This window comes from Apteryx mantelli, chromosome Z (genome assembly GCF_036417845.1).
Source record: "Apteryx mantelli isolate bAptMan1 chromosome Z, bAptMan1.hap1, whole genome shotgun sequence".
In the NCBI taxonomy this organism is placed as follows: domain Eukaryota; kingdom Metazoa; phylum Chordata; class Aves; order Apterygiformes; family Apterygidae; genus Apteryx; species Apteryx mantelli.
Window position 1 is genome coordinate 59,373,101 of NC_090020.1, and position 25,286 is coordinate 59,398,386.

At 41.1% G+C, this 25,286-nt stretch overlaps 1 protein-coding gene across 1 annotated transcript in view; it reads left to right on the plus strand.

Annotated features, from left to right (window-relative positions):
* ARHGEF28 (Rho guanine nucleotide exchange factor 28) overlaps positions 1-25,286 on the plus strand; it is a 51,530-nt gene that overhangs the window by 20,843 nt on the left and 5,401 nt on the right. Inside the window, exons 19-25 of the mRNA XM_067315915.1 lie at positions 756-938; positions 3,632-3,766; positions 4,521-4,615; positions 8,051-8,089; positions 8,188-8,235; positions 10,093-10,572; positions 12,747-13,047. Coding sequence (XP_067172016.1) covers positions 756-938; positions 3,632-3,766; positions 4,521-4,615; positions 8,051-8,089; positions 8,188-8,235; positions 10,093-10,572; positions 12,747-13,047 — 1,281 coding nt within the window. The remainder of the gene's footprint in view (positions 1-755; positions 939-3,631; positions 3,767-4,520; positions 4,616-8,050; positions 8,090-8,187; positions 8,236-10,092; positions 10,573-12,746; positions 13,048-25,286) is intronic.

Below are 25,286 nucleotides of genomic sequence, written 5' to 3' on the forward strand. Positions count from 1 at the left end.
ATGTGCGATATGAGTTTCCTGAAAGAGAACATTTGTCCAAGCATTTTCTATTTTTGCTACATAACAGAGAGTGCAAAAGAAAAGGAAAAATGATACGTTCAGAATAAACACTGAATTTCCGAGATTAACATTAAGCTGTCATAGTTTCCTATTTGCAGAAATACCTCATATCTTCACTAACTGAATGGCTTAGTGCTAGTTTATGGCATTTCATCTTCTGCTACTTGATTTTAATCTGAAAATGTAACTAATAGGGATAAATACAGCTTCCTTGACTCCACTACACCCAGTTTGCAAATCTTTCTACTGCCTAGAGGAGAGAAATGCAAGTGATGTCCTTCCTTGAGACAGCCACAGGAGGGGCATTCTTAACTGAGAGTTGATGTTCTTCTCTGGCATTGATGCATTGAATTAGCATTTTTTCCGACTGCCTGAGCCAGGTGCTTTTCTAGCATTGCTTATTGTCAGTGCAACAGGAGGTGGCTGAGAGCCCCAAAGCGCAGCCAAGGCTGCCTCATCAGGGTAGGGCCCTGGCCTGGCTCTCTGCCAGGGTCTGTGCTAGCTTTCATCAGGTCAGACTATGGAATGAATTTGGTTCCTGGCCACTTATAAAAGGCATTGTGCAACTCAGTTGCTCTGTTGCCTCACTTGAGTTAGCAGTGTCTATGTGGCAAAAGGATTAGAAGGGTGAATGGGGTATGTGCTTTGCCTGCAGGGTGTGAAATGTTAATTGAGCGTTCCATTTCTGTTGACAGAATCATTGAATAACCAGGACCAGCAGATCTGCAGTTATTTGGAAGACAAATTGCATATCTATGCAGAGCTGGGAGATATGAGTGGGTTTGAGGATGTTCATGTAGAACCTCACCTCCTTATCAAACCTGATTCTGGAGAAACTCCACAGGCTGCTTCACTGCTGGCAGCAGCACTCAGGGAAGGTGAGTTTGCATAGGAAAACTGAAATGGTGGCGCTCTGAGTGGGTAGATGCTTCAAGGTATCAAAGTACAGCCATGTTGCCCTGTGTTGTGATTCTGTCAAGTCTCAAGAGCTTGGCACTGTCAAAACTTGTCAACAAGACATTCAAGAGAAGTCTCTCAAGTTTATACTTGTCAGATGCATGAGATGGGACCTATCAGGTTATAAGATAAGGAACATGTTTGATGCATAACATCATGTGTAAGCAGGGCCGTGGTGCTAGATGGCATCTCAGGAGTGTTTCATTAGCTAACCTCCTTGCAGTACAGCCTTGTGAAATACATCACAGGATGCAATACAGTATTGTATCTGGTCCCTGACCCCACCTACTTTGGTTGGCTGGTGACAGATCAGAATCATGTAAGGTCACATACAGACCAAACTGCAAGTGATCTTGGCAGCTCTGCCAAGAAAGACCTGCCATAGTTGCTGTAGGAGCTGTGTTTTTCTGCATACTCTCTAGCAGGAAGCTGAGAGCATTGTCCTGTCTGCAGTGCTGTCCTCCGAAGGAAGGAGGGGAATGATATTTTTGGTTGCCATGTCCTATTGGAAGTTTAACTAAACTCCTGTTAAACTCAGCTAGAAAGAGTCCTAGTAAAGTAAGCCATATCCAGCATGGGCCTTGTACTTTGAAAGCCTTCCTGTGATTATAAGATGTAGACTTCAGAGCTCTTTGAGAAGTCAAGTGTGCAAAAGTTAGGCATCACTGAGAGTGAGAAGAGGAATGGGCTAAATAATGACATTTCAACCTATAAAGCAACAAGGGCTGACCTCCATCATCATTATGAAATCAGAGAGCACTTTTAATGAAAATATTCTTCTCTAGACAGAGAATATAGGCCAGTGATGCTATGGTAGATGTCATTTTAGCAGCTAAAATGATAGCCTATAAATACACACCTAATTCTGCCCACTTCTGATTTTCACTTTCTCTCATGCTAATGTTGCTGTGGATGATGTCTTGGATTTCAGGGCTCTTCAGCACAGTGTAATGAATTTGCAGCAATTCATGAATATCATTTTCCAGTACAAAAGTACTAGGTTCCTAAGCTAGTAGCAGAGTCTATGGGACTCCTCTTCACAGTAGCTAAGGATACAATTAGGGAGCATTTAAGCCAGTTGGGTATACACATATCAGTGGGATACATCCAAGGGTGCTGAGGGAGCTGGCCAGTGTCATTGTGAGGCTGCTGTCTATCATCTTTGAAAGATCGTAGTGATCAGAGGAGGTTCCTGATTACTGGAAGGCAACCATCACACCCATCTTCAAGAAGGAAGATAACAGGAACTACAGATCAGTGCATCACCTCAATCCCTGGGAAGGTGGTAGGGCAGATCCTCTTGGAAGCAAATTCCAACCACATGGTGACTGGGAACAGCCAGTGGGGATTTATCAATGGCAGACTGTGCCAGACCAACTGGACAACTTTTTATGGTGAGGGGAGAGCAGTGTATGTATGTTGTTTACCTTGACATCAGCAAGGCCTTCAGCACAGTCTGCCGTAGTGTCCTTATAGCCAAATGAGATATGGACTGCATAACCGGATGGAAAATTGTTTGATCTGCTGGACTTGAAGGGTTATGATCAGCAGTGCAAAGTACAACTGGTGACTTGTTGTAAGCGAGTTCTCTCAGGGATCAGCACTGAGACCAATGCTATTTAACACATTCCTTAGTGAAGTGAACTGTGAATTGAGTACACTGTCAGCAAGTTCATGGGTGACATCAAATTAGGAGAAGGGATCAGCATGCTGGAGGGTAGGCTGCTCTTCACAGAAACCTCTGCAGACTGGAAAAATGGGCTGAGAAAAACCTCTAGAAGTTCTACAAAGGCAAATATGAAGTCCTACATCTGGGATTGAGTCACCCCACATGTTGGTACAGGCTGGACATTGACTGGATAGAAAACAGCTTTGCAGAAATGAAGCTAGGGGTCCTGATGGACAGTGAGTTGGACATGAGCCAGCAATGTACCCTTATGGCAAAGAAAGCCAAACAGCATCATGGGCTGCATTAGGAGGAATGTTGCCAGCAGGTGAAGGGAGGCGATCCTTCCCCTCTGCCAGCCCTTGTGAGACCACAACTGGAGTGCTGTGTCCAGTGCTGGGCTCCCCACTGCTAGAGACATGGACATACTGGAATGAGTCTAGCAACTCCATTTGAAGTGAGTCAAGATGATTAAGGGGCTGGAGCACATGATGTATTAGGAGAGGCTGAGAGAGATGAGTCTGTCCAGCCTTGAGAGGAGATGGCTTGGTGGGATCTTTTTGCTATCCTCAACTGCCTAATAGGAGGATACAGAGAAGACGAAGTCAGACTTTTCATGGAGGTGCATGGTGGTAGGAAGAAAGGCACAAGCTAGAACATGGGGAATTCCAATTAAATAAAAGGAAAAATTATTTACCATGAGGGTGGTCAAAAACTGGAACAGGTTGCCAGAGGGGTTGTGAAGTCTCTGTCCTTGGAGATACTAAAAACTTATCTGGACAAAGCCCTGAATGACCTGATCTTGTTGGACAAGCTTTGAGCAGGGGGTTGGACTAGATGACCTCCAAAAGTCCCTTCCAGATAAATTATTCTGTTATTCTATGTCACTGATCAATGCATAAAGCACCTACTTAAAGCATCTCTAATTCTTCACATCTTCCTCTCTAGTTGAAAGTCTCCAAGTTGCTGTAATATCATCATCACAAGCGAGTGAAACAGAAAGATCATCAGAGGAAAGTACTGAAGAATTAAGCTCGAAACACAGACTTAGGGCAAATGAAATCTTGGAAACTTTTCCTGATGGTGAGTAAAACTTAATGCTTTTACATATTCACATTGTCAAACTGATTGATACAGGAATTCTTTTTGGAAGGCTTTTTCACACTATGGCAGAATCAATCAAAACCAATGTAATAAAAGTTGTCTTTGGGCAAATGTTAAAATAGTGTAAATTGTCATATGGCTTCATTGAAATAAATAGATATTTGCATCCACTGCAGCTTTTCCATAGCACATGTCTGCAGTCAGCATTATTGAGTTAGATTTGTATATCTTCATACATGATACCCAGATGCTTTCTAGTCATTTTTGCTCAGTTCCATAGCAAATCTATACTGCAGTGTAGGCCGTTTCCTGAGTCAGCCAGTTTTAATCAGAAGCCTGAAAATCAATTGATTAGCAGGATTGACATTCCAATCATTTCAGCTGTAAAAAGTATAACATGGTTTTCTAATCTTGCACTGAAAATACAAATAAAATCCTGTAAAAACCTTTGCTGCAGAGCATTTTCAGTGATATGGCTGTATTTATATCCTAACTTTTGTAAGTGAGACACTTCTAATTTTTAAGGTAGGAAAACCAGATTATCCTGCCTATGCCATCCTTTCTTCCATATGGGTATTTCTCATCCCTAGAATCTATTAGCTAGCTCCAAATTATGTAACTCTCTAATTTTAGGATCCTGTGAGTAGCTGTAAGAAAGTGTGCCATTTATTTCTGTAGTCAGAATATGTTTTGATACCTTTCTCATGCATTCCATTGGGGTTTTATTTGTTAGATGCAGAAATGAGAGGAGATGAAGAATCATCTGAAGTCTATCTCAGTGCTAGCCCTATTGAAAAGGAAATGGCAGTTGCCAGTCTCAAGGATAAGGTATCGTAACTGCTTTCTCTTGCTGTGTTGCTCTTACCACTCTGGGCACTGGGAGTGTAACTGCTGTTCAAGTTCCTACAAGGTATCTAAAGACTGTTCCAAAACCCAAAGCACAGAATAGGCACATTTCATCCAAGTCCAGATAATACAATTTAATAAAGGTCACTGTAGTTAACAATCAATTTAAAAAAGCAATCATAAACAATCCAGACCCAGAACAATTTTTCTGCCAGGCTTACAGATCCAGTACCACTCGTATGGGCCTCTTAAGGGCCTGATTCTGTGCTGTCATCCTTCAATACATCCATCTCTGTGGCACTGATAATAGTATTCCCTCTACTCCGTCTTCCTTTTCTCAGGGTGATGAGTCTCCTGCAATGGCAGAGACCTCAGCTAATGCAAAGACTTGGGCACTGGAGAACTTCCTGCTGGGAACAAGCATATAAAATAGGATGGATTCTTAAAAATAGGTTTTACTCTTAAACAAATCTGTAGAAAAAGCAGACCCAAAAGTCAATTCGAGGCAGAATTATGAATGAGAAATTTCAGGTAGCAGCAGAGAGCGTTAGAACAAGAGCAGTATGAACTGTTGTGTGGAAATAAACTGAAATATAATAATTAATGTAATAGAGTCCTTAGATGGAGAAGTGGGACCATAGAAAGGAATAAAGGGGAGAGACAAAATGAGAATAGAAAATACATGACTGGAAATAGAAAGCAAAGTTTGCTAGAAAAAGTTTACTAGATATTTAGCATTGGGGTACCCTGTCTGCATCAAATCTGAAAGAGGTCTGAGTGCTTGAAACCTTTTCTGTTTTGCCTAGCTGTTTCTGTAAGACTTCTACCAATATTCTATCTCCCTATAAATCTTGCCTCGTGTTTAGCTTTAGGTCATCACCTACCAGACTGCTGTGCTAGAAGAGGGTAGGAAGAAGAGTGGATCTGGCAAAAAAAAAAAAAAAGTCTATGTGAGGGAATACAGAAGCTAGGTGAAATGAAATAGAGTAACCTGACAGAGCATGGAGGGGCTCAGATCTAGCCTATTAAAAGTTTCAGTAGCTCCACACCAAAACATTGCCATTAGGGTTATAGAGAAGATGGAGCCAGGCACTTCTGAGAGGTGCACAGTGAAAGGACAAGAATCAACGGTTACAAGTTGCAGGATGGGAAATTCTGACTGTACGTAAGGGGAAAAAAAATCACCATGAAGGGTGGTTGAGTACTGGAACAGGTTGCCCAGGGAGGTTGTGGGATCTCCATCTGTAGGGGTTTCCAGGACTTAACTAGATAAAGAGCAATCACATCTAACTTTGAAGCTAGCCCCACTCTGAGCAGCGGGCTGGAACAAGTGGTCTTCAGCGAGCCCTTCCAACCTTAGTTATTATTCTGTTCTAGCATATTATTTGGGCAGCACTCATGTCACATCTTACTGTGTAATGATGAGACTTACCAGGAGATGGCAGAAGAAGCACATGAACCAGGTGCGGAAGGCCTCCAGGGCAAAGCGGTTCTGCAGCCTCCCTGGGCTGCTGGGGATGCTGCTGTGGGCTGCGGGCTGGCTCTGCAGAGCTCAGCCCAGCTGGTCTGCAAAACGGTAGCCAGGACACCAAAATGAAAGCCACAGCTCCTGGGGCTGGATGCTGACCACACAGCAGATGGAAGAAAGTTGCCTGTGCAGCACAGGGGATCTGAAGTGGGCAGCCGTGGGACATGGTCCCCGTCTTGGCCTGCCCCCCTCTTCTGCTCCTAGTTTTGCACCAGGAGCTGGGGGAGAGTGGCGGGGGAGTGGTGGTGGCCCACAGCATGGATTGTAGACTTGAATATGATTCCTCAGTCCTAAGCAGGTTTAGAGGACTTGTGCTGAAACTGTACTGGTGCAGCTGCAACGCTGTTGTCACCCCAGCTAGCCAGGCTAAACCTGACTCAGTTGCATCCCCCAGCGCCAAAGTCCCGCTGCCCTGCTGCCGTGAGGAGACTGTAGGTGCTTGGGTTGGCCACTTGCCACCTCTTAGCAATGCCAAAGCCAGCTGAGCCTTTAATTTCACTGTATACCTCCTCTTTTAAATTAAATAGGCTTTCAAAGAATAAAAGAAAGGGAACAGTTGACCCTGCCACGCTGTTGAGCATATGGGCTCTCCTGTGTACACTAGCTCCTCCTCACCCTGCCTGCATGTCCTTCTTCTCTCTCTCCCTCACTTCTTTTCCCTGCTCTTCCTCCTTGCGTGCGGCTCATCTCTGCAGCCTGGCGGAGGGAAGGCAGAGCTCCCTTGTGTCAGTCCTCATGCTGCATAGGGACAGACATGCGAAATCTTCTGCTTCTCGCTGCAGAGTGGGACAGTTGTTTGGGTCATGGTGCAGTAGGAAGAGGAGGTGAAGATGCGGGGAATAAAAGCAAATACAGAAGGGAGATAATAAAAGAAAAGGAGAAGGGGTGAAGGAAGTGCAGCAGCTGGGGCTCACTTTCACCTTAATCTGTCTGCATTTTGAGCTGTATTTTGGGGCTTGGCCTTTATGATCTTCATTTTCAGTTATCACAGCTAAATAGAGCAGCTGCTTTGTTCTCTATAATGGAAAATGAGACTCAGTAGAGAACTCAGGAGAGTCAGAGAAAGAACAAATATTCCCAGAACCCTCCTCCACTCCTCTGAAAAAAGCTAACAGAAATCATACAGGAAGTCTTTTCAATGTAGCCTCAGAAGGGATTGTGTTTTATTTCTCCACTTTTTCACCTTACCTTTCTCAGAGGAGCTCTTTTTCATACTGAAAGGATTATGGGTGGCTTCACCCCATAAATTCAAAAAGGTCCTTAGGAAAAGGGAATTGGGTGGAAAGTGTAAAATGGCTGAGTCTGCTCGGAGAGCAGCGAGCCTGATTGCAATGTACAGTAGTAAGCACACTGGTAGATTTTTCAGAGGACAGCAGGCACTCAGCCTTGGCTTAATGTTTCTCAGCACATTTAAGGCATTTACCATAACCTGCTAACACAACTTCTGTTAGCTTCTTGCTGTATTAGTACCTTGATTTTTGAAGAATCTTGAGCTGTTTCATCTGACTATAAGTAATCTAAACCCACTCCGCTGTATATACAGAAGTCTGGTTACTGTATTTCAAAACTGTCAAATAAACAAAGCATGAATGGAAATATCGTTTCTGTGTATCATTAGTCACAAGAGGATTAAAATTGTGGATGAAATATTTTTGTTTTTACAGTTGTGCTTAGAATCTCTAGTGATTTCCACGGAAACTCTAGTGTTGAAGAATTATTAGTCTTCATAGGTTATTGCCTCTGTCTTTTTTCACATACCCACAAAAAGGTTTGACTCAGCACTGCATATATTAGCAATGTGAATGTCTCCACTACTAAAAAAAAATTACCTAGAAGATACAATTGTAAAGTTAACAACTACTTTTTAAAGCAACATGTGTTTATTTTAGGGAGGAAGTATGAGTTTCCCAGGATCTACAGGGACAGAGGTGAGTTTGCTTAAACCCCAGACAGAATATACTAACATTTATTAGTGGTTAGTTAACAGCAGTTAAAGCTTTGAAAATCCTTCTCTTTTATTTTCTAGATTGTACAAGCAATCCAGAATTTAACCCGTCTCTTGTACAGCATACAGGTGACTACTCCACTGTTAACTTTGTAGAGTAATGAGTCTTAATAATTTACTTCTTAAGGTTTGTTTTTTTTATCTTGCCCTACTTTTAGACACTGTCAGTGATATTCAGCTCTTCTGAATATTGTGTAATTTGTCATATAATATATTGTTATTGTACATCAGAGATGTGTTTCATTTAAGGACTCCATGATGCTTTCTTGGAGATCATTTCCCCCCCCAGAAGGATGTGTGTACAGTCCAAAAATCTAGGGACAAAGTTAAATTGAATTGATGCAATTTCATGTAGAGATTTTTGAAATTATAGTTCAAAACGTTCAGAACTAAGTATTTTGTTTAGAATAGTCTCCTGGCTACTTCTAAACAGCGCACTGCCACATAGCAGCAAATCAACCCATTATAGATTTTTTTAATTAAATTAATTATTATGTGTGTTCTGTAGGGCCTTAGTCTGACATTTTTGCCTCTTTCATGCCAAGTTTGAATATTTGTATTTATTTTTTCCTATTTAGATGCAATTTTAAGGTTTTATTTCAAAATGTTTCATTTCAATATGTTTGATTTTTAAATCTTCTTGACATTGTCATATTTCATAATAAACCTGGATATCTCGGGTTTAGAAGTTAGGTGGATTGAAGCAATGCAAAAGCAAAATAAAAAGCTTTTAATTTAGGCAAAATTTTTGAAAAACAGAAAAATAAATGACTTAATGCCAAAGGCAATAGAATAAGGATCAGCATCACACCTTATTGTTCAGACCATGAAAATTTGCATAAGCTGGCAGTATAGGTGCAGAGAAAAAAGTAGAGGATCTTGTCCTTGCCCTGTTTACAAATCACTGGAACTGACCCAATACTGGGGGAAGAGCCAAGAAATGTGGGAACTGCACGTTGCATAAAGCTAAAGAGTCTTTCTGGAGTGGATGGCATGGGGTGACTGGGTTGTGAGAATTTTCTGGGAATGCCTACTGAAGTGGATTCCCATGTCAGCTCTTGGAAATAGGCTATGGATTAAATGCCTCAGTAGATCTAGGGCTTTCTTGCCTTTTTTTTTTTTCCTCCTTCTTAATCCCAGCTATTTTTTTGGTATTATTGGAGGATGTCACAATCTTTAATGCAAACAACATCCCAACATCCTTGTGAAGGATGGAACATAGCTATCTCTGTTGTAAAATAAACAATTGAAACAGCAAAACTGAAATCATGATTATACTACAGATTTCTGTTGGCACAGATAACTCAGGTGTGTGGAAGTCCTGACGACATGGCTATGTTGGCAGGTGCCTGTAGTACTGATGTTAGTAAGACTACACTGGTGCAGGTCAGCCAGGAGAGCCTTAGGGCTGGAGCAAGCTATACTGGAAACAGGGCAGTTTTCCCCATAGCATTCTTAGCATACATCTGGCCTCTGACTCGTCCAAGGTCACACAGGAAATCTGTAGCAGAGCGAGATTTAAGCCCTGAATTCCCTTCTACTAGACCATTGCCTTAACGCTCTCTTTAACCATAAAAGATGCTGTATTCTTATGTGACTGAACTGCATCTGATAGAACAGGACCCCAACTGTAATCAAAGTGCATAGGCACAGCTGTAACATAAACATTACATACAATAATACTAAGTGCAAACCAGAAGCACTGTTAAAAGTGCTTGAAATGGTTGAGTGCTTTTAGAAACATCTCTTAATATAGGCATGAACACAGAATTCTCTACTTGCATGATGAATAAACTTCAAAAAAGCATTAAGCACTGATATTAAGGGAGGATGAAACATTTTTATATAATGCTTGTATGGAAAAATGCAACACCAGATAAATGCTAGTATTTAAACTTTTGTATTTGATTTTGTTGCGGTGACTAGGCAGCATTAACTATCCAGGACAGCCACAGAGAACTCCATAAGTTACTCCTGCAAGAGAACGAGAAGACCAGTCGGGGTCACAGTTCTCGGGTAAACCTCCTACTGGAACAAGAAAAATATAGGAATTTGGAAAAACAAAGGGAGGAGCTGGCAAACATACGCAAACTTAAGCAGCAGTTTCAGCAAGAGCAGCAGCACTGGTCCCGGGAATGCGAGCAGCGGCAGTGGGAGCAGGAGGCAAGGGAGAGCCGACTGGGGCAGCGGGAGAGGGAATGTGGGTGTCAAGAGGAACTGCTTGAGCGGAGCCGTGAGGCACTGGAGCTGCAGCTGCAGGAGTACCAGCAGAGCCTGGAAAGGCTCCAGGAGGGCCAGAAAATGGTAGAGAAAGAAAAAGACAGTGTGAAAATGCAGCAGAAGCTCCTCTGGCACTGGAAGCACAGTCGTCAAAGCGGCCTGTTTTCGTCCTCAGGGAGCCATGAGGTATATGTTTCCCCACCGTAATTATATCCCTAACTCCAGAGCTGTAGAAGCTTACACTGAAGAAGAGACTAATACATCTGGGTTTTTGAGAGCAGTCTTGTTTCTTGGTTGGTAACTTAATGAGTGAGTCTGTGGGAAGCTGAGGTTCAGGTATATCTAAGGCTTTATTTTAAGCTGGGAGCCCTGCAGAAATCATATGCAGACCCAAGGGTATTAAATTGAGGAGATGGAAATTGTAACTAGGAGAATCTGTGTTTTATTCTGCTTTGCCACCAAGTGATAGGGGTAAACATTGGCTTCCCTCTGGCTAGAGACACCCTGCTCTCACTTAGAGCAAAGCTAAATCATTGTAATGTTTGAGCCGCTTAAACCTTTTATGAAGAGTCTGCAGCCACTGTCCTTATTTCTGGACAATACTCTTTCTAGTGAGGAACAGAGGCTTCTCCAGGAGTGGGAGATTCCTGGCTGCCATAAAGCCTACGTATTAGCCCCTTTGCCTGCTGTTTTGTTCCCCTGCAACAAGCAACCTCTTAGGGGAAGAAGGTGGTGTGTGGCTGCTTTGTGCTCCATCCCAACACCCTTGGCAATATAATTGCCTAAAGATGGTCATTATTAGCTGATGTAATTTAGATCAGCTCTGAGTCTGCTTAAAGATTTAATAGTAAAAATGATTAAGTTTTTATTGAAGCTGAGGCTGAAGAAGAGAGGCAGACTCTGAACTCAACTGGTTGGGCTGGCTGGGTGCTTACCTGCTGGGTGGGCCCTGGGCTCTAGTCCCTGCACTGGTGAATAGTGTCTTAATTTCCATTACTGTTCTTTAAAGCACCTGAAAATCATAATGTTTTTGCTTGGATTTTGCATGTATTAAAAGCTCTGTGATTCAAAATTTTTTTTTCCCCAGTATTCATTTTCACAAGAAAAACTTTAAAGCCCTTCTTCAGGCCATCACCTCGCTAGTTCTTCAGCTGGCAACTGACCTGTAATGGGCAGTGCAAGTTAGGTGTCTAGGCTTGTGCCCATAGGATGAAATGTAGGACTGGCCCCTGGCCTCCCCTTTTTCATCCAGCTTTTGTGAACACTGTGTGAACATGACTTACCCATATATGCTCACCCAGCCCGAACAGTGAAGGCACTACATATTAGTATAGTTTGCAATAAAATTTTGACTAATTTGGCAGTATTTATGAAATGGGTGAGAAACAAAAACTGAACTTGCCCATCAACTTTAATGAATGGAACTTTTGAAATTCTGGGGGGAGAGGAGGTTGAAGGATAGTAGCCTGATGCAGGGATGGCCAGTATTTCACAAATCGAGAGCCAAATAATAAAAGGTTTAGTGTTAAAGAGCCACAAGCTTTAAGTAGTTCTCAATCTGGTATTCCATGTGTAAGACTACTTGTATTCTTATTTCAAGTAAACTGCATGGCATTTAATGCATGCCAGCCCTTGGGATCTTCTTTGTTTTGCATTTTCCACTATCGTAGTCTTTGCAGCAGCAGAGAGCTGGCTGAGTGGTAGTCCAGTCAGTCAGCACTCCCAGCCCTATATTTTTGCAGTTATGCTGAGCCATAAGTTCACTAGCTAGTACTGGATGGCCAGATATTGCAGCCACTGATGGCTTCTGCTTCTGCTTTTTCATGAGCATAGCTTGCATGTGGGGAGTCTTTGCAGGGGTTGCATTTTTAGCCCCCAGGAGCCACGTGCAGCTTGCAGAATGCTATTTATTGTCCCTGATTTGACTGATGCAGTCCTATTGCTTATGTTCCCATGTCTATATAAGGTGCAATGTTATCTTTGGATTGCAGTGTACACAGGCTTACATATCTGAAATGGTCTCTTTTTGAGCCACTGGGCAAAACATTAATCCCCTAAAAGGAGTAAACTCAGTACCTCCCAGGTATCAGCCCTTTGTTGTTTGCTATTTTGCAATTTTTACTGTGTGTTCCTGTGTTTTGAGAGGGGCTGAGACAAAATATACTAGATTATTCCTGTTCTATTCCTGAACATACAACCAATTTAATATATTTCAGTCTTAATGTCTTGGAAATTAAGTGGCAATTTGTTATGAATCCTCATTCTTTCTGGAAGTTAACTTATAGTATCCTGGTAGAAGGATTCTTCTGGAGCTGGACAAAGGTGAAAATGCTGTTTTCTTGCATTTTTTTCTTCTGCAGATAATGGGACATAATTCTTTGGACAGCTTACATGGCGAAAATTCATTCTACTTCAATGAAGCTGTAGTACATATGTCTCTAAGCAGTTTCAACAGATCAGATTCTCCTCTAGTTTATGAGGATGGTGTGCATGGGCTGAACATCTCAAATTCTGATACAGCAAGGACTAGTGAAAATCAGGTGCACCTCAAAATGGACACTTCTTGCCAGCCAACATTGACCAATGAACTCTGGAAGTCCTCTGGCCCTTACCAGCAGGTGTCTTTCTCCTGCAAAAGCAACAAGGATGCATTTAATAATGGTAATTAATACTTTATTATTTAACAGATAGTATGGACAGTATGCTACCTCTCAGAATGATTAGTTCTAGGAACGAAAGCAACTTGGCAGCAGTGGAAGCAAGAGATTTTGCTGAAACAATTTTATGCCCCTTTGTTGTGCTTGTCAAGGATAGAGGAGAAAATGAGCAGGACAGAACAAAAATACAGTAAGTTTTTGCATACAAGATATCTCATCTGTCTGCGTAAAGGTATTTGGTATGTCACTGTCTCCAGATCCTTTCCCAGTGGTTTGTTGGGATTTTTTTTATTCTCTCTTGCGTTTTACTGACTGCTATAAAACATATGTGCATTACTTGGTAGGTCCAAGTTAGAATACCTTTTGATTTACCAGCTTAAATTGATAATCTGTGCTTGAAGACCATCCTCTTTTCTTCATTGAAAATGAACTGAGAGTACCTTGAAAGAGTCTGCTGTTGTGGAAAGAAAATGACTTCACTTCTAAAGGATAATATCGTTTTTAACAATAAGTAGCCGTTTGTTAAGTGTAGCTCTTACTGCCTTATCTTTTTTTTTGTTTTTATATTTTTCCAGAATCCCCAAAGTTACATGGATTCTGTGGTAGTTATTGATTGTGGCTACCAAAATGAGTAGAAGAGGGCTTGTATCTGAGCACTGCACAGTGCACTGGAAATTCCCTGAAGAACTTTAAAACATGCTAATACTAAACTCTAAAGTATCTAGCTTTTATTTCTCATGTTGCACAGTGCTAGTTTTGATCTTACTTGGTATCTTCATTCATTCATTATGGTCAGAGTTGTAGAACAGCTTGTAAATACACAACATCTGAAAGTCATAGGGGACCATCATGCACTTTTGGCATAATACATTAAATGATCTGGCCAGGTTTTCCCACACAACTTCCTTTGGGATCCCTGTGACACAAGGAAAGTCAGCACTCCAGGGCCTGAGCTCCCATCTTTTCTGCAGCTATTGAAGTTGTAGTTCAGACAAAAAAGTCCTTGATTAAGGAACTGGCTCCTTAATACTCTTTGTAATGTATTAAATAGGCATCCACTACAGTCTTACTAGAACAACATCATCCCCAGCATACAGATTGCCAAAATAGCATTTTATAATCAAAGGTAGGGCAGACTAGTCTCATCACCATAATCAGCAAACCAAGCTGATTAGTAGAAGAGATTAATATTTCTAAAAATGCCTAAATAATTAGCCTGGTGAAACCTGTTCGGGTTTGACTGAAGCTGCCATTTTAGTAATAGGTAAGCTAAGCTAGTGCAAGTTTGAAAAGGAGCACATATGTGGGTTTATACCTCTCAAAAGTGGATTAGCTTGCACTGGCGAAGGTTCAGATGCAAGCTAACCAGGATACTCTGTATTGAGCACACATGAGAGAGCCTGGTTTAATTAAACTGGCTTGCACCTATTTAATTGCACTGATTCTGAGATAACCTGGTGGTGCTTCTGAATGCAAAGATGCCCTTCACCTACAGTGGGCTGACAACAGGCCAGCGCTGCATTCAGCTGCTGTCACGGCCTCTGGTGTAGCCACCCTTATCTTGCTCTGGTAACGGCAGCAGTGCAGTCCCAGCAGGCTGGAGAGCAACACTGGCTACAAAACCTGCCCAAGAGGTAGAGTAACAGGCTAGTTGAAATCTCTCTGGTTAGGCTAAGTCGTATCTGTAAAAGCTGTAGTTACTGCCTTGCTTGAGTCACAAAACACCTTTGGCAACACAGGGCAGCAGATACTTGCAGCATCCTGATGGCGCAGATGGTGTTGTGAAGCCCCCAGCACATTGCTAGAGCAGGCAGGGTTGTGAACCTCCCCCGAGATAGATGTGCGATCATATTCCATAATCATATTTGTAACCTGGAGGATGACAAGTATTTTATACTGTGATCATGCAGTGCATGAGTCTGCATGATTCAGGCTTACTGCTGTCATGCACCATGAGCTGCCGTATGGGGAGCAGGGAATGAGAAGAACTCTAAACTTCCACCGAAAGACAGATGGCATCTGAAGCCTCCCCCCCTCCCCCCAGCAAATGACTCCACGCATGGAAATGAAGTAAATCAGTTGTTCTTAAGCAATATGAATCAAGCTGGACAGTATGAATGTTTCATACGAGGAAGCTGGGTCCTTTGTGGTGGTGGGTTTTGCCCATGCTTTTTCCCTACAGTTTAGTGGAAGCTACGAAGATCTCTGACCTTGTGCTTGTGTTTCCTGACTCCTCTGCAGAATAAAGACAGTTCTGATCACTGTGAAGGAAAGCTGTTGGGGATGCAATGAAAGAAATACCAGGAAGAGTTTGAAAGCTAGCTGAAACTTTTCATATTCTTGTGCTGACAAAAGTTTCATGACATCTTTCTGCATTTTTCAATGAGCTCTGTGTGTGAAGTTTCATAATTCTATTTGTAAAATTATTCCTAAATAATAAGTCAAAACAGAATTACAAAACACATAGTGAGTATGGTTTACTGGAAATGTACGTATCTTGAGGATGGCCATATCTTGCATATACTAAGTTTTGTGTGCGTGGTACACGATAGAAATTTCTTGGTTTTGATTAATTTTCTTTGATTTATTAGGCATCCTGTAAGAAGTCAGAAGTCTGTTTAAAAAAAACCCCTTAATTTATTTAATTAGAAACACTACCTGTTCGTGTTGCCAGGAAGTTAATCATGCTACATTCTACTGTATGTTAAATACTATGCAATTTAACTTCATAAATATACCCAAATGGAAATAGCTACATTCCTCCAGTGCATAATTTTCCATTCATATTTTCTAAGGTAAGACATATGTCTCTTCGCATAGCTAGCATCATGATTTTATATCATTGTTTTATGTGTATGGGAGGGAATTTTACTAAAAACCTTGGGGCAAGTTCCCACAAAGCAGAAACTGGCACAAGTACACTCACTAGAAAAGGTGTGTCAGTCAACAGGAGGAAAATATGATTGAAAGAAAAATGTGTTAATGCTTTACACTAATGGTTATGAAATTATCTGTATGAAAGAAGACAACTACTTTAGCTAATTAGGAATCAGAGGAAATATAGGTTTTGTGTCAGACTAGACTGAGAATTGAATAAATTACATCTTGCATTTAATTGACATGTCAGGTTAACTAGCCAAAGTGATGCCTAAGGATTTACCTATAGATTCACCTCTTTGATTTTAGGAATCCATGCAATTTTAATTCTTTTAAGCTTTAAGGTGAACAGCATTGCAGTACCTGCTACTGCCTTTCATTTTTGTTATTCAGATGTTGTAGCTACAGAAATAGAGTTGAAAAGTGATAGATCTGGAAAACTGCACTGAAACTTGATTGTGAGACTTTTTTCCAGACATTTGTAGTGTTAGCATGAAGGATCTTTATGCATGATATAATGAAAAATGTAGTTTAAATCAGGACTGGGAGCATATAAAAAATTGTGATCTCCATAGACAACCGAATGCGAAGCCAGAGGAAAAAAATAGGGCTCTCTTTGACTGATGTGGTTTTAGTCTTTCTTAAAGGATGGAAATTTGTAAATATATGCACATTAGCAAACGAGATGGTTTGATTTTGGCAAAAGAATCCATTCACAGTGGTTTTCATCAAAGAAAGTGGTTTCTAGAGATGTAAAATACTTAATTCATGATAGGAAAAAAACAAACAATATGTAGCATCCAATAATTTCAATTTTTTCGTTATCTTTTATAAGACATTCCTTTCCTATTCCTGAAGGCAGATAAATGATAATTGTTCTACTGAACCTGTTCTTAAAACTGTAGATCAGATTCATTTATTTAGTTTCCTATTGGTAATGTGTGAGATGAGGTCTAGAACAACATATTCTTTCTCAGCAGCCTTAACACTGGTTATGACCTAATGATATTATATGAAAGTATCTGCATATGTTTGCATAAGGGAAGCTGAGAAAGGTAGTGTATGGGCCTGGCTCTTTTCTCATTGTATTTGTGTAAGACAAGTCTCTTGTAGTCAGAAGAGTTATACAATGTAAAGCTGATGCAAGTGTGATAAAAATCATGTGAAATATGCTTCGTACCACGGAGTGTTAAAAGCCATCTGAAATGTACAAGCTGTTTCCCCATGGTTCCAAGTCAGAGAAGGATTTTGGCAAGTGCTTAAGTCTCAGTAACTTAGAGCCTTATTCAAATAAGCATAGTTATTGCTGCCAGCGCTGGAGGTGGTTAATGGGATCCCACACTGAGGGCTTTGTTGAATAAGGTTGCTTTCATTGGTTGGAACCTGTTAAATAATGAATAACAGGTACAAAAACGGTCATCACAGCTCTGCATATGTGACCATTATCAGTTAATTTTTTTTAATATTACTGCTGTATAAACTCCTTTGGAATACATCTGACTTGCTCCTCTTCTGAACTAAAACATAATATCCAATACAATACACACTTAACATGTCACCTGTTTGAAACAGCATCCTTTGTAGCCAGCTGCAGACAACCCCTTATCACCTGCAGAATAGCATGTAAAGATGCTTTTCCACATATTCTGAGTTTGTTTTCCCAGTGTGTTTCACAGCATTTTTTTAATAGTGCCAATACTACCATTTTTTACTGTTCACCTTGCACAGTAAGTGAATTCTTTCTGTTGTTCTTTTACTTGAGAAAAGGAGAGAAATTGCTTAAAACCAGAGGATAACATGATAATGAAGGTCCAGATTTGTAAGGGAGTCTCCTGGGCAGATGTGAAATTTTGAGCTGCCTTCAACTTTCTGTCTTTTTTAAGTGATTAGATGTCAAATTGAGAACATCCATTTAACTCCAAATTGGGTAGTTGTCCTTTCTGTATCTAATATATTATTTCTACTCTTAGTATGGGTGACTGTGTAGGTATGCACAGAGCTCATTCAGTGCTCAGCATAAGTTGTAATAAAAGTAAAATGAGATGGAAACATATAAGACGATGTAGTTGAATAGCAACAGCATTTGTATCTTAAAGGTTCAAAATCACCTTGATTTAGTAGAACAAGTAAGATCTTACTTAGTAACTCTGCAGCTGATAACAGCAGAATTCCCTGCAACTGATAACAGCAAATTTGTCTCCTTTTCATACCACAGAACACTGAGTTTCATGCTCTGCCTTAAGACATCAATGTCTGTGGGACACTTGGTGGAAGTGAATCACAGGGGAAGTATTTTTTCCTCTTGGGAATAACACTGACATTTGTTTTAAGCAGATGGCAAAAGGGATTAAATCACATGGCAGAGTGATACCAAAGTGAAAAATATGTCGTTATATGTCATCTGCAATTAGTATATTTCAAGTAACACTTGCTTTTCAGCTCTGTGGTGTTAGGGGCTTATACTTCTGTTACTCATTTTCTCATCTTCAAACTCTTTTTCTCATTTCTGAACATAACCACAGTGGATGAAGTGGTATTATTAAGGCAGTTAATGATGTTCTGTTTTTATTTTGTGTACTAATATAGGCACAGAATTTCCTGTGTAATGCCTGTCTGATTTTATTCTTTCTGATATCTTCTCATTTAGAGTTCAGTCATTACGAAGGAAGTTTAAAATAGGGTCACGTCTTCATGGTAATGAATAGAGTGTAGAGATTGTTCATCCCCTTTCTTTTGGGGTGCCACTGGCACTGGAGTAACGGCGCACATCTTTCTCGGTTTGCTCGTATGTATGGTTCCAGTAACTTCGGTGCAGTGGCTTCTGAAGTCAATAGGATTACTAGCATCAATGAGATCGCAGTGGTTTGGACTATCATCTCTTATACACAGAGCTGTTCTTTACTTAGGTAAGGTTTTTCCAATAGGTCTGGATTTCAGGGAACTAGAAAGAGGGAAAGGAGCAAATTTCCAAGCAGAAGACCCTGCACAAGGGAGTGCTTTGCTGGAGGACCGCTCCTTCTGGTTTATAGTCGAGCAGCTGCCGCTCAGGAGTTGTGCTGAGTTGAGACTTTGGCAGTATGTCCACATGGAGAGAGGTGATCTCTCAGGAAAAGAAGTCACAAAACAATAGAGTCTTGCTAATTGTTGTCTGATGTCAGGAAGATAGGTTGGGAGGTCCCTGTTTTATGTAATGTGATCTGTGGGTGGAGGCCTGGTTGGGTGCCTTGCTTTAGTGCATGAAAAATGTTTTGTATACATTTTTGTAATGCACTTAAAGCCTGAAATAGATGCACAAGTATGAATAAATAATGCACCCTAATGGCAGGGAGAAGCTGTTTATGGATGATCAAATTTTGCAAGATACTGAGTATGCAAACACACCCAGTTAAATCATGTAGCTGAATCACCACATGTATCTGGCTGGCTTATTTTGAAAAGAACAATCTAATTTTAATTATTTAGTTTTATACTTTACATATTCTGGGAAATGGCCTGTAGCATGTTGTGTAGAAGTAATGAAGTCTTAGTAATATGAAACCTCCTCAGCAGCATCTGCTGTTAAATATTTATTGAGAAACTGGGGAAGATTGTCTATCTTTTACTGGCATTCATCACCAGAGCACCCGATTGCCTTCCACATAAATTATACTGGCAGTAGCCAAATTGCTGGAGGAGATTTCATGGAGTATCTTGCTCTGCCTCCTCAGATGCTATAAAAGACTTTCCTTTGGGTGTAAATTTTTGGTGGGATAGCAGAGGGGAGGAGTCTTGGTGCTGTTATGGATGTTGTTCAGTTTAATCAAGTGGGAAGATTTCCAACAGTAACCTGCCTAGGTTCCTCTAGTGTTCCCTGGAAGTTTGGTCTAGAGCTTAAACATAAAATGCTATGAAATAAATGTGATTTGACTGTATTGGTTTAGTGTTTCCCATATAAAAATCCAAAAAACTCATGTGCCTTTAAAAGCCATTGAATATACTCCATGTTAAAGAACATGTGGCAGACACAGTAATTAGTGTACTTGGCAAGGATGAAAAGAGATTTCTCTTTTTAATTGAGGTTTGCGAATTGCAGGACAGTCATTGGTGACAGCAAGCACTGCCGAGAAGCTGTCTCCCGTGCGTAGGAACCCACCACTACAGCAGACAGGCAAAGAGAAGGAGAAGGTCCTAAGAAAGGCTTCTGCGTCAAACATGGGCAGTTTTGAACTGAACCTGGAAAATAAGTGGAGGGGAGGGTATTTTAAAAGTGTGAAGAGGTAGGATCACTTTTTCCTGCTCTGGAGCCATGGGCTGGGACTGTGGCAGAGCTGCAGTGCTCAATCCAGGGGCGGGAAGGCTGTGGAGGGGATTGGGCAAAAGCCGAGCCAGGGCCTACAGAGCCTCTTCAGGGGGACTTGGGATGAAGAAAACTTGTAGTAAAGGCAAGATGGAAGGAGGTGGTCATGAATTGAGGCTTATGGGTGAGATTAGTCTTACCCATAGCAGAGAGAAAGGGGAGCAGAAGGAAGGAAAGTGGATCCTGGTACCTTCCGTTCACTGCAGAAAAGCACTTGGCTGAAGAGGTGAAGAGACATGCTTGCTTGATAATTGTGCTTTTCTTCTGGCTTTGATGTACAGTCTTCCCTTTAGCTTTTATGCAAAGTGTTTTCACAGCAGTTATTTGTTCACAGACCATTTAGCAAACAATTAAGAAGAGCACCCATTTCAAAATATTTGATCACACCCTGAAACCTCCTATGCTTATGATGCAAAACTTGTGGAATGTGCAACTGTTCTGTTTTTGCTGTTTTTTTAATGACTGCAAGAAACAAACATCAGTGTGTGCTTCCTGCTAACGTGATTAAAAACACAGGGAGATAAAAAATGGCTGTGGTAATAGTCAAACTGCAGTCAAAATTAGTGAACATTTCTCTCTTTTGAGCTCGGTGGAGAGCAAATATCTCTGTGACTATGAGGTAGGAGGCTTTTCTCAGGTGCTAGCTCTTATAGTAGCACCCATATTTTTTCCTACATTAATCAATAAACAGCAACTTCTATTAAAGGATAAGATTAGCATGTAATTGATTTGAAACAGGTGTTTGCATTATTTTTGCTTCTGCAGCAACTCTTTATATTGGCTTAGTATTCCTCTACCTCTTACTTTGGGTTTTGATCTTGTCAGCATTTATGAGTGAAAAGTGTCGGATCTGGCCTATTGTTGGGAAACCACCATTTAAATCTGAGGTGCTTAGGAGGTGGCTGAGAGTGATTTATAAATGACCTCTCTCTTCCGCTTTTGTAAAAGTTGTGCCCTCGTGTTACGTTAAGAAAATATTTGCCAAAGTGCAGAACACATTCCTTTGTGTTACATCTGAAGGACTGCCCGAAAGCTGGGAACAAAACTGATGTTTTTCCAAGGTCTTTGATTTAATTTTAATTTCAAAGCAAACTGTTGTAGTTGAAAAAAAAGCCATAAAACATGAAGCAAGGTTAATCAGCACAATAATGTCTGTCTGTGGTAATGGAGAGCTCAAAACAATCATTTTGATGTGTAAATGTCCCACTTTGTTTCAAAGGGAGCAAATTCATGGCCAGAGATGCTGTTTTTCCAGGGTTAATGCTGACTGCTCTGCTCTTTGTGAGGGGAGGGGAGGCAGCTGTGCTGTGCATTTTACCTGTGGCCTGCAAACCGGGAGGGTGGGCGAGGAACGCATGGGGATGTGCTGGCCATTAGCAGAAAGTGGAGCTGATTTCATCAGCTGCCAAATATTTGGAAACACTGTTGGGGCTGTAACTTTATAGGATTTTTGTTTCTCCAGCAAGCATTCAAACTGGAGCTTTACCTATGGACTGCAGCTTGCTTTAACTTCAGCCCCCAGCCAAGTGCCGCCTGCAGATTACATGGCAGGGGTGGGGGGCAATTGCACCTCTCTTCAGATATCTGAGTTAGGCACCTGAATTAAGAAGCTCCAGGCACTTACCCGTGCATCCTCAGTGGTGTGGTCAGCTGGTAAAATAGATGCTCTTCCCTCCCTTGGAGGGCTGCTGTTTGCGGGGCACACTGGTGCAAGAGGGCGGCCGTGCCGTGGAGCAGGGGCCCGGCACAGGCAGCTGGTAACGCACACTGTGGTCCTTCATAGGAAGGGTATTCTCAGGGTTTTATGATTATTTTCTCTTGATCATTTGAGTGCAGCTGTGTTTAATGAGCTGGAAGAGAAGTAGGTCAATAAAACGTGTGTTCATTGTTAGCAGAATACCTGTTGGACCATGTGTAGGTCTGTGATTGACCATCTAAAGCTTCAAAGCTTAACACAAAGACAACTTAATAGGGAATTCATACCTAAATAAATTAATATTAAGCAGTAGCAGACGGCTGGCAGGCAGTACGCCCTGCCAACGTGAAACTGTGTGTATTTAATGCACAGACAGTTTATGATTTTGAGTCAGGTCTATTTTTAAGCCTCTCTTATTGATATGCATTAAAAACAGCATGCCAAAACTATTTTAGAAGCTGTGTGCTTTAAAACTAACACAACTGATAACAAAGCCGTGTACATAGGTTAAATTTTTAAATTATTTTAACCTAGGGACATGTTATGAACTTGATGTTAAAGCACTGTCACTGACAGTGTCTGAGCTTGAGATGTTTTTGTAATCTTGTCTTTGATACCGCCAATGTTCGAAATAGAGTGTGTTTTTGCTTGGCTTTAATCAAAGAAGAAAGGACTACATCATCACATGACTTCAAAACCTGAGGCTTTAAGACAAGTATCAAATAAATGAGTTGGAACTACTATGAAGCTCTATGAAAAGGCAGCTTCAGTGGAATAAATGTATATTTCACACTATCCAAGAACTTGGTCCAAATTCTCAGGACCAAACCTCTCTAAGGAATTATGAGGCAAAACCAGAAAACAGCATCATGTTGTTTTATCTAAGCCAACAGCTAAACAAAGAACAGAAACATACAGAATAATGACATTTCTGGTAATTTTACCATGATCAAAACTCCAGAGTACAGACATGAAGAAGAGTTATGTTGCAGACCTTTATTATCATAGACTTTGAATTCTTTCTGCTCTCTGTCTTGCAACAAAAATGTGCACCAAAATCTGAGGAGGCTACTTAACCTAGGATCTATTCTGATCTAATTGCTCATTTGCTTTTTGTGAAAAGACCTCTTACTCATGAAGATACTTGTTTGCCTAAGAAATAGAGCAGCTGCTTTTTCTTCTGTTGGGCTGGTTAAAAGTAAATAGCAACATTAAATTCTCAGATTGATTTCCTGTCTTATTCAGTCAGTTGAGAAATGGATTGGGCTCTTTCCTTGGTAGCTTCAGGGTTGAAATATTTTTCTCATGTTTTTGAACCCCAGTAATAAATTCAATTCAGTTCCTGCTGTAAAATCAGACCTTCTGAGGTGCTAAGGCCCAGCTTCTCAAGGGTATTTGAGATCTCATCTCCCAGTGATTTGTCCTCAGATCCTTAAATCTTAGAGATGGCATTTCTATACAATGGGCCTAATCCCTTCTTCAGTGCTTGGCAGCAGAAGTAGCCTGGTTATTCCATTAGTGGGGGCAGTGGCTGTGCTGCCCCGGCAGGTTTTGTGTTGCCCTGTGTTGTTCCCTCACCCCCTCCTTCCCTCCAACTAGCAGATCCATAAACAACTGAACCTGCAAAATGGAAAATCCATTGGAAATAGGGAGAATTCTCAGTAGGCACTAAAAAAGCAATCAAAACCTCTCATAGAGCCTTTTTCTGCAGGGAAAGGGAGAGAGGCCAAGATACCTGGAGCTCCCCAGGGGACTGACTATTGCTAATGGTTCTGGGTAGAAAACACAAGGAGCATCATTAAAGACAAGGAGCTGTGGCAGAATTGCTGGTGGGGACTTTTCAGTGGAGCTTACAGAAGTTAGGCTGCCATTTGCTATTGAATTGCAGTGGCAAATGAGAGCTTTTTTCCTCTGAATTCCTCTGAATGTCCCAGACCCAGTGCTATTACACTTAGCGCTGTTTTTTAGGTGTCTGCTTGTGCTTTGCATTATGCATGAGTGCCACTGGGGGGATTAAATACAGCAGCTCTGCTATTTCAAATAGCTTTGGGCTGAAGTTGATGTGTCAGCTGTCAGTCCAGATGAACTTGGTATAAAAACTGGCAAACTAAACTCCATGTATTTTTTTTCAAAGGGAATAGTGGTTTTAAGAATCTTTAACATGTTTGATGCTACAAGTGGCATAAATTTCTCTTCATTTAATGAAATTTTATTTTGTGAAGAGGACTAAAGCATGACATAGAGCTGTGAAAGCCACAGCAACCTCATTCAGTGTATACTGTGTTTCTGCAAAGTCCATGTGGTGAGTTCCCTTTCTTCCTGAAATGGCTGGGAAGAAAAGGCCCCTGGTACCAAGCTGGCCTGACCTCACAGCTGACCCAGCTCGGAGCAGGAGCTTGGACTAGAGGCCTGCTGAAATCCCTTCCAACCTGCCTGCAATGCTGTCAAATTAGGGTCAGAGCTGGAGGAGAAAAACTGAGAGCTTTATATCAAAAACACAGACACTTGAGAGAGTTTTGTTGCCTGGAGTATTTCCTCTCCTTGCTGTAATCATCACTGGGATACTCCAGGCTTACCTGAAGAGCTCAGATTCTCCAGGGAGAGAGAGGAGGGTGAAGGAGAAAATCTGTGGCATTTATTTGATGTGGAAATGCTTACATCCTCTGACAACAGACAGGAGGAGGGAATCAGTGTGACTAATTAGTTGTTTACTCAGCTTTTGTGCTTTTTGTGCTTCCCTCCTCCAGGAGCAAAGGCTGTATTTGTTTTGGGTACCTATTGATCTCAGATTTGTGCAAATTCCATTGCTTTGTCTTTGACCTTCTGTCAAGTTTATATTATGCCACAAATCCTGTCTCTTAGTGCTACGGAAAGGGGAGGGTAAGGTAGTTACGATGCGTAATGCTACTTTTTTCATTTACCAGCAACTACATTAGCATGTTTTTAGCCAATAGCTGATAGTTCTCTGAATCTGGAACAAGACCCCACTTTGAGAACTGAGGTTCCCTTATAAACTCTCATGAAAGCTGGCTCCACATGCTTCAGGTGTACAGTTTGCCTTTTATTGTTACATATTCCTTGCTTAGAAATGCCATTTGTGGGATTAAAATGTTTCTGTGCAGTTGCTTGATATCTGTCCTCATTATGCTAGAGCTATGCTTATGGAAAACAGGGTAAAATTTGGATTCATTTTTAATGTTGGATTTGGCAATATGTGTCTGTGTGCTTGAGACAATTTGTGATTTTTTCCAGAATTCTGTTGAAACAGCCTCTAAATCCTCTTGAGATAATTGAGGGTAAAAAAATCCAAAACATCACAGATTTTTTATAGCAT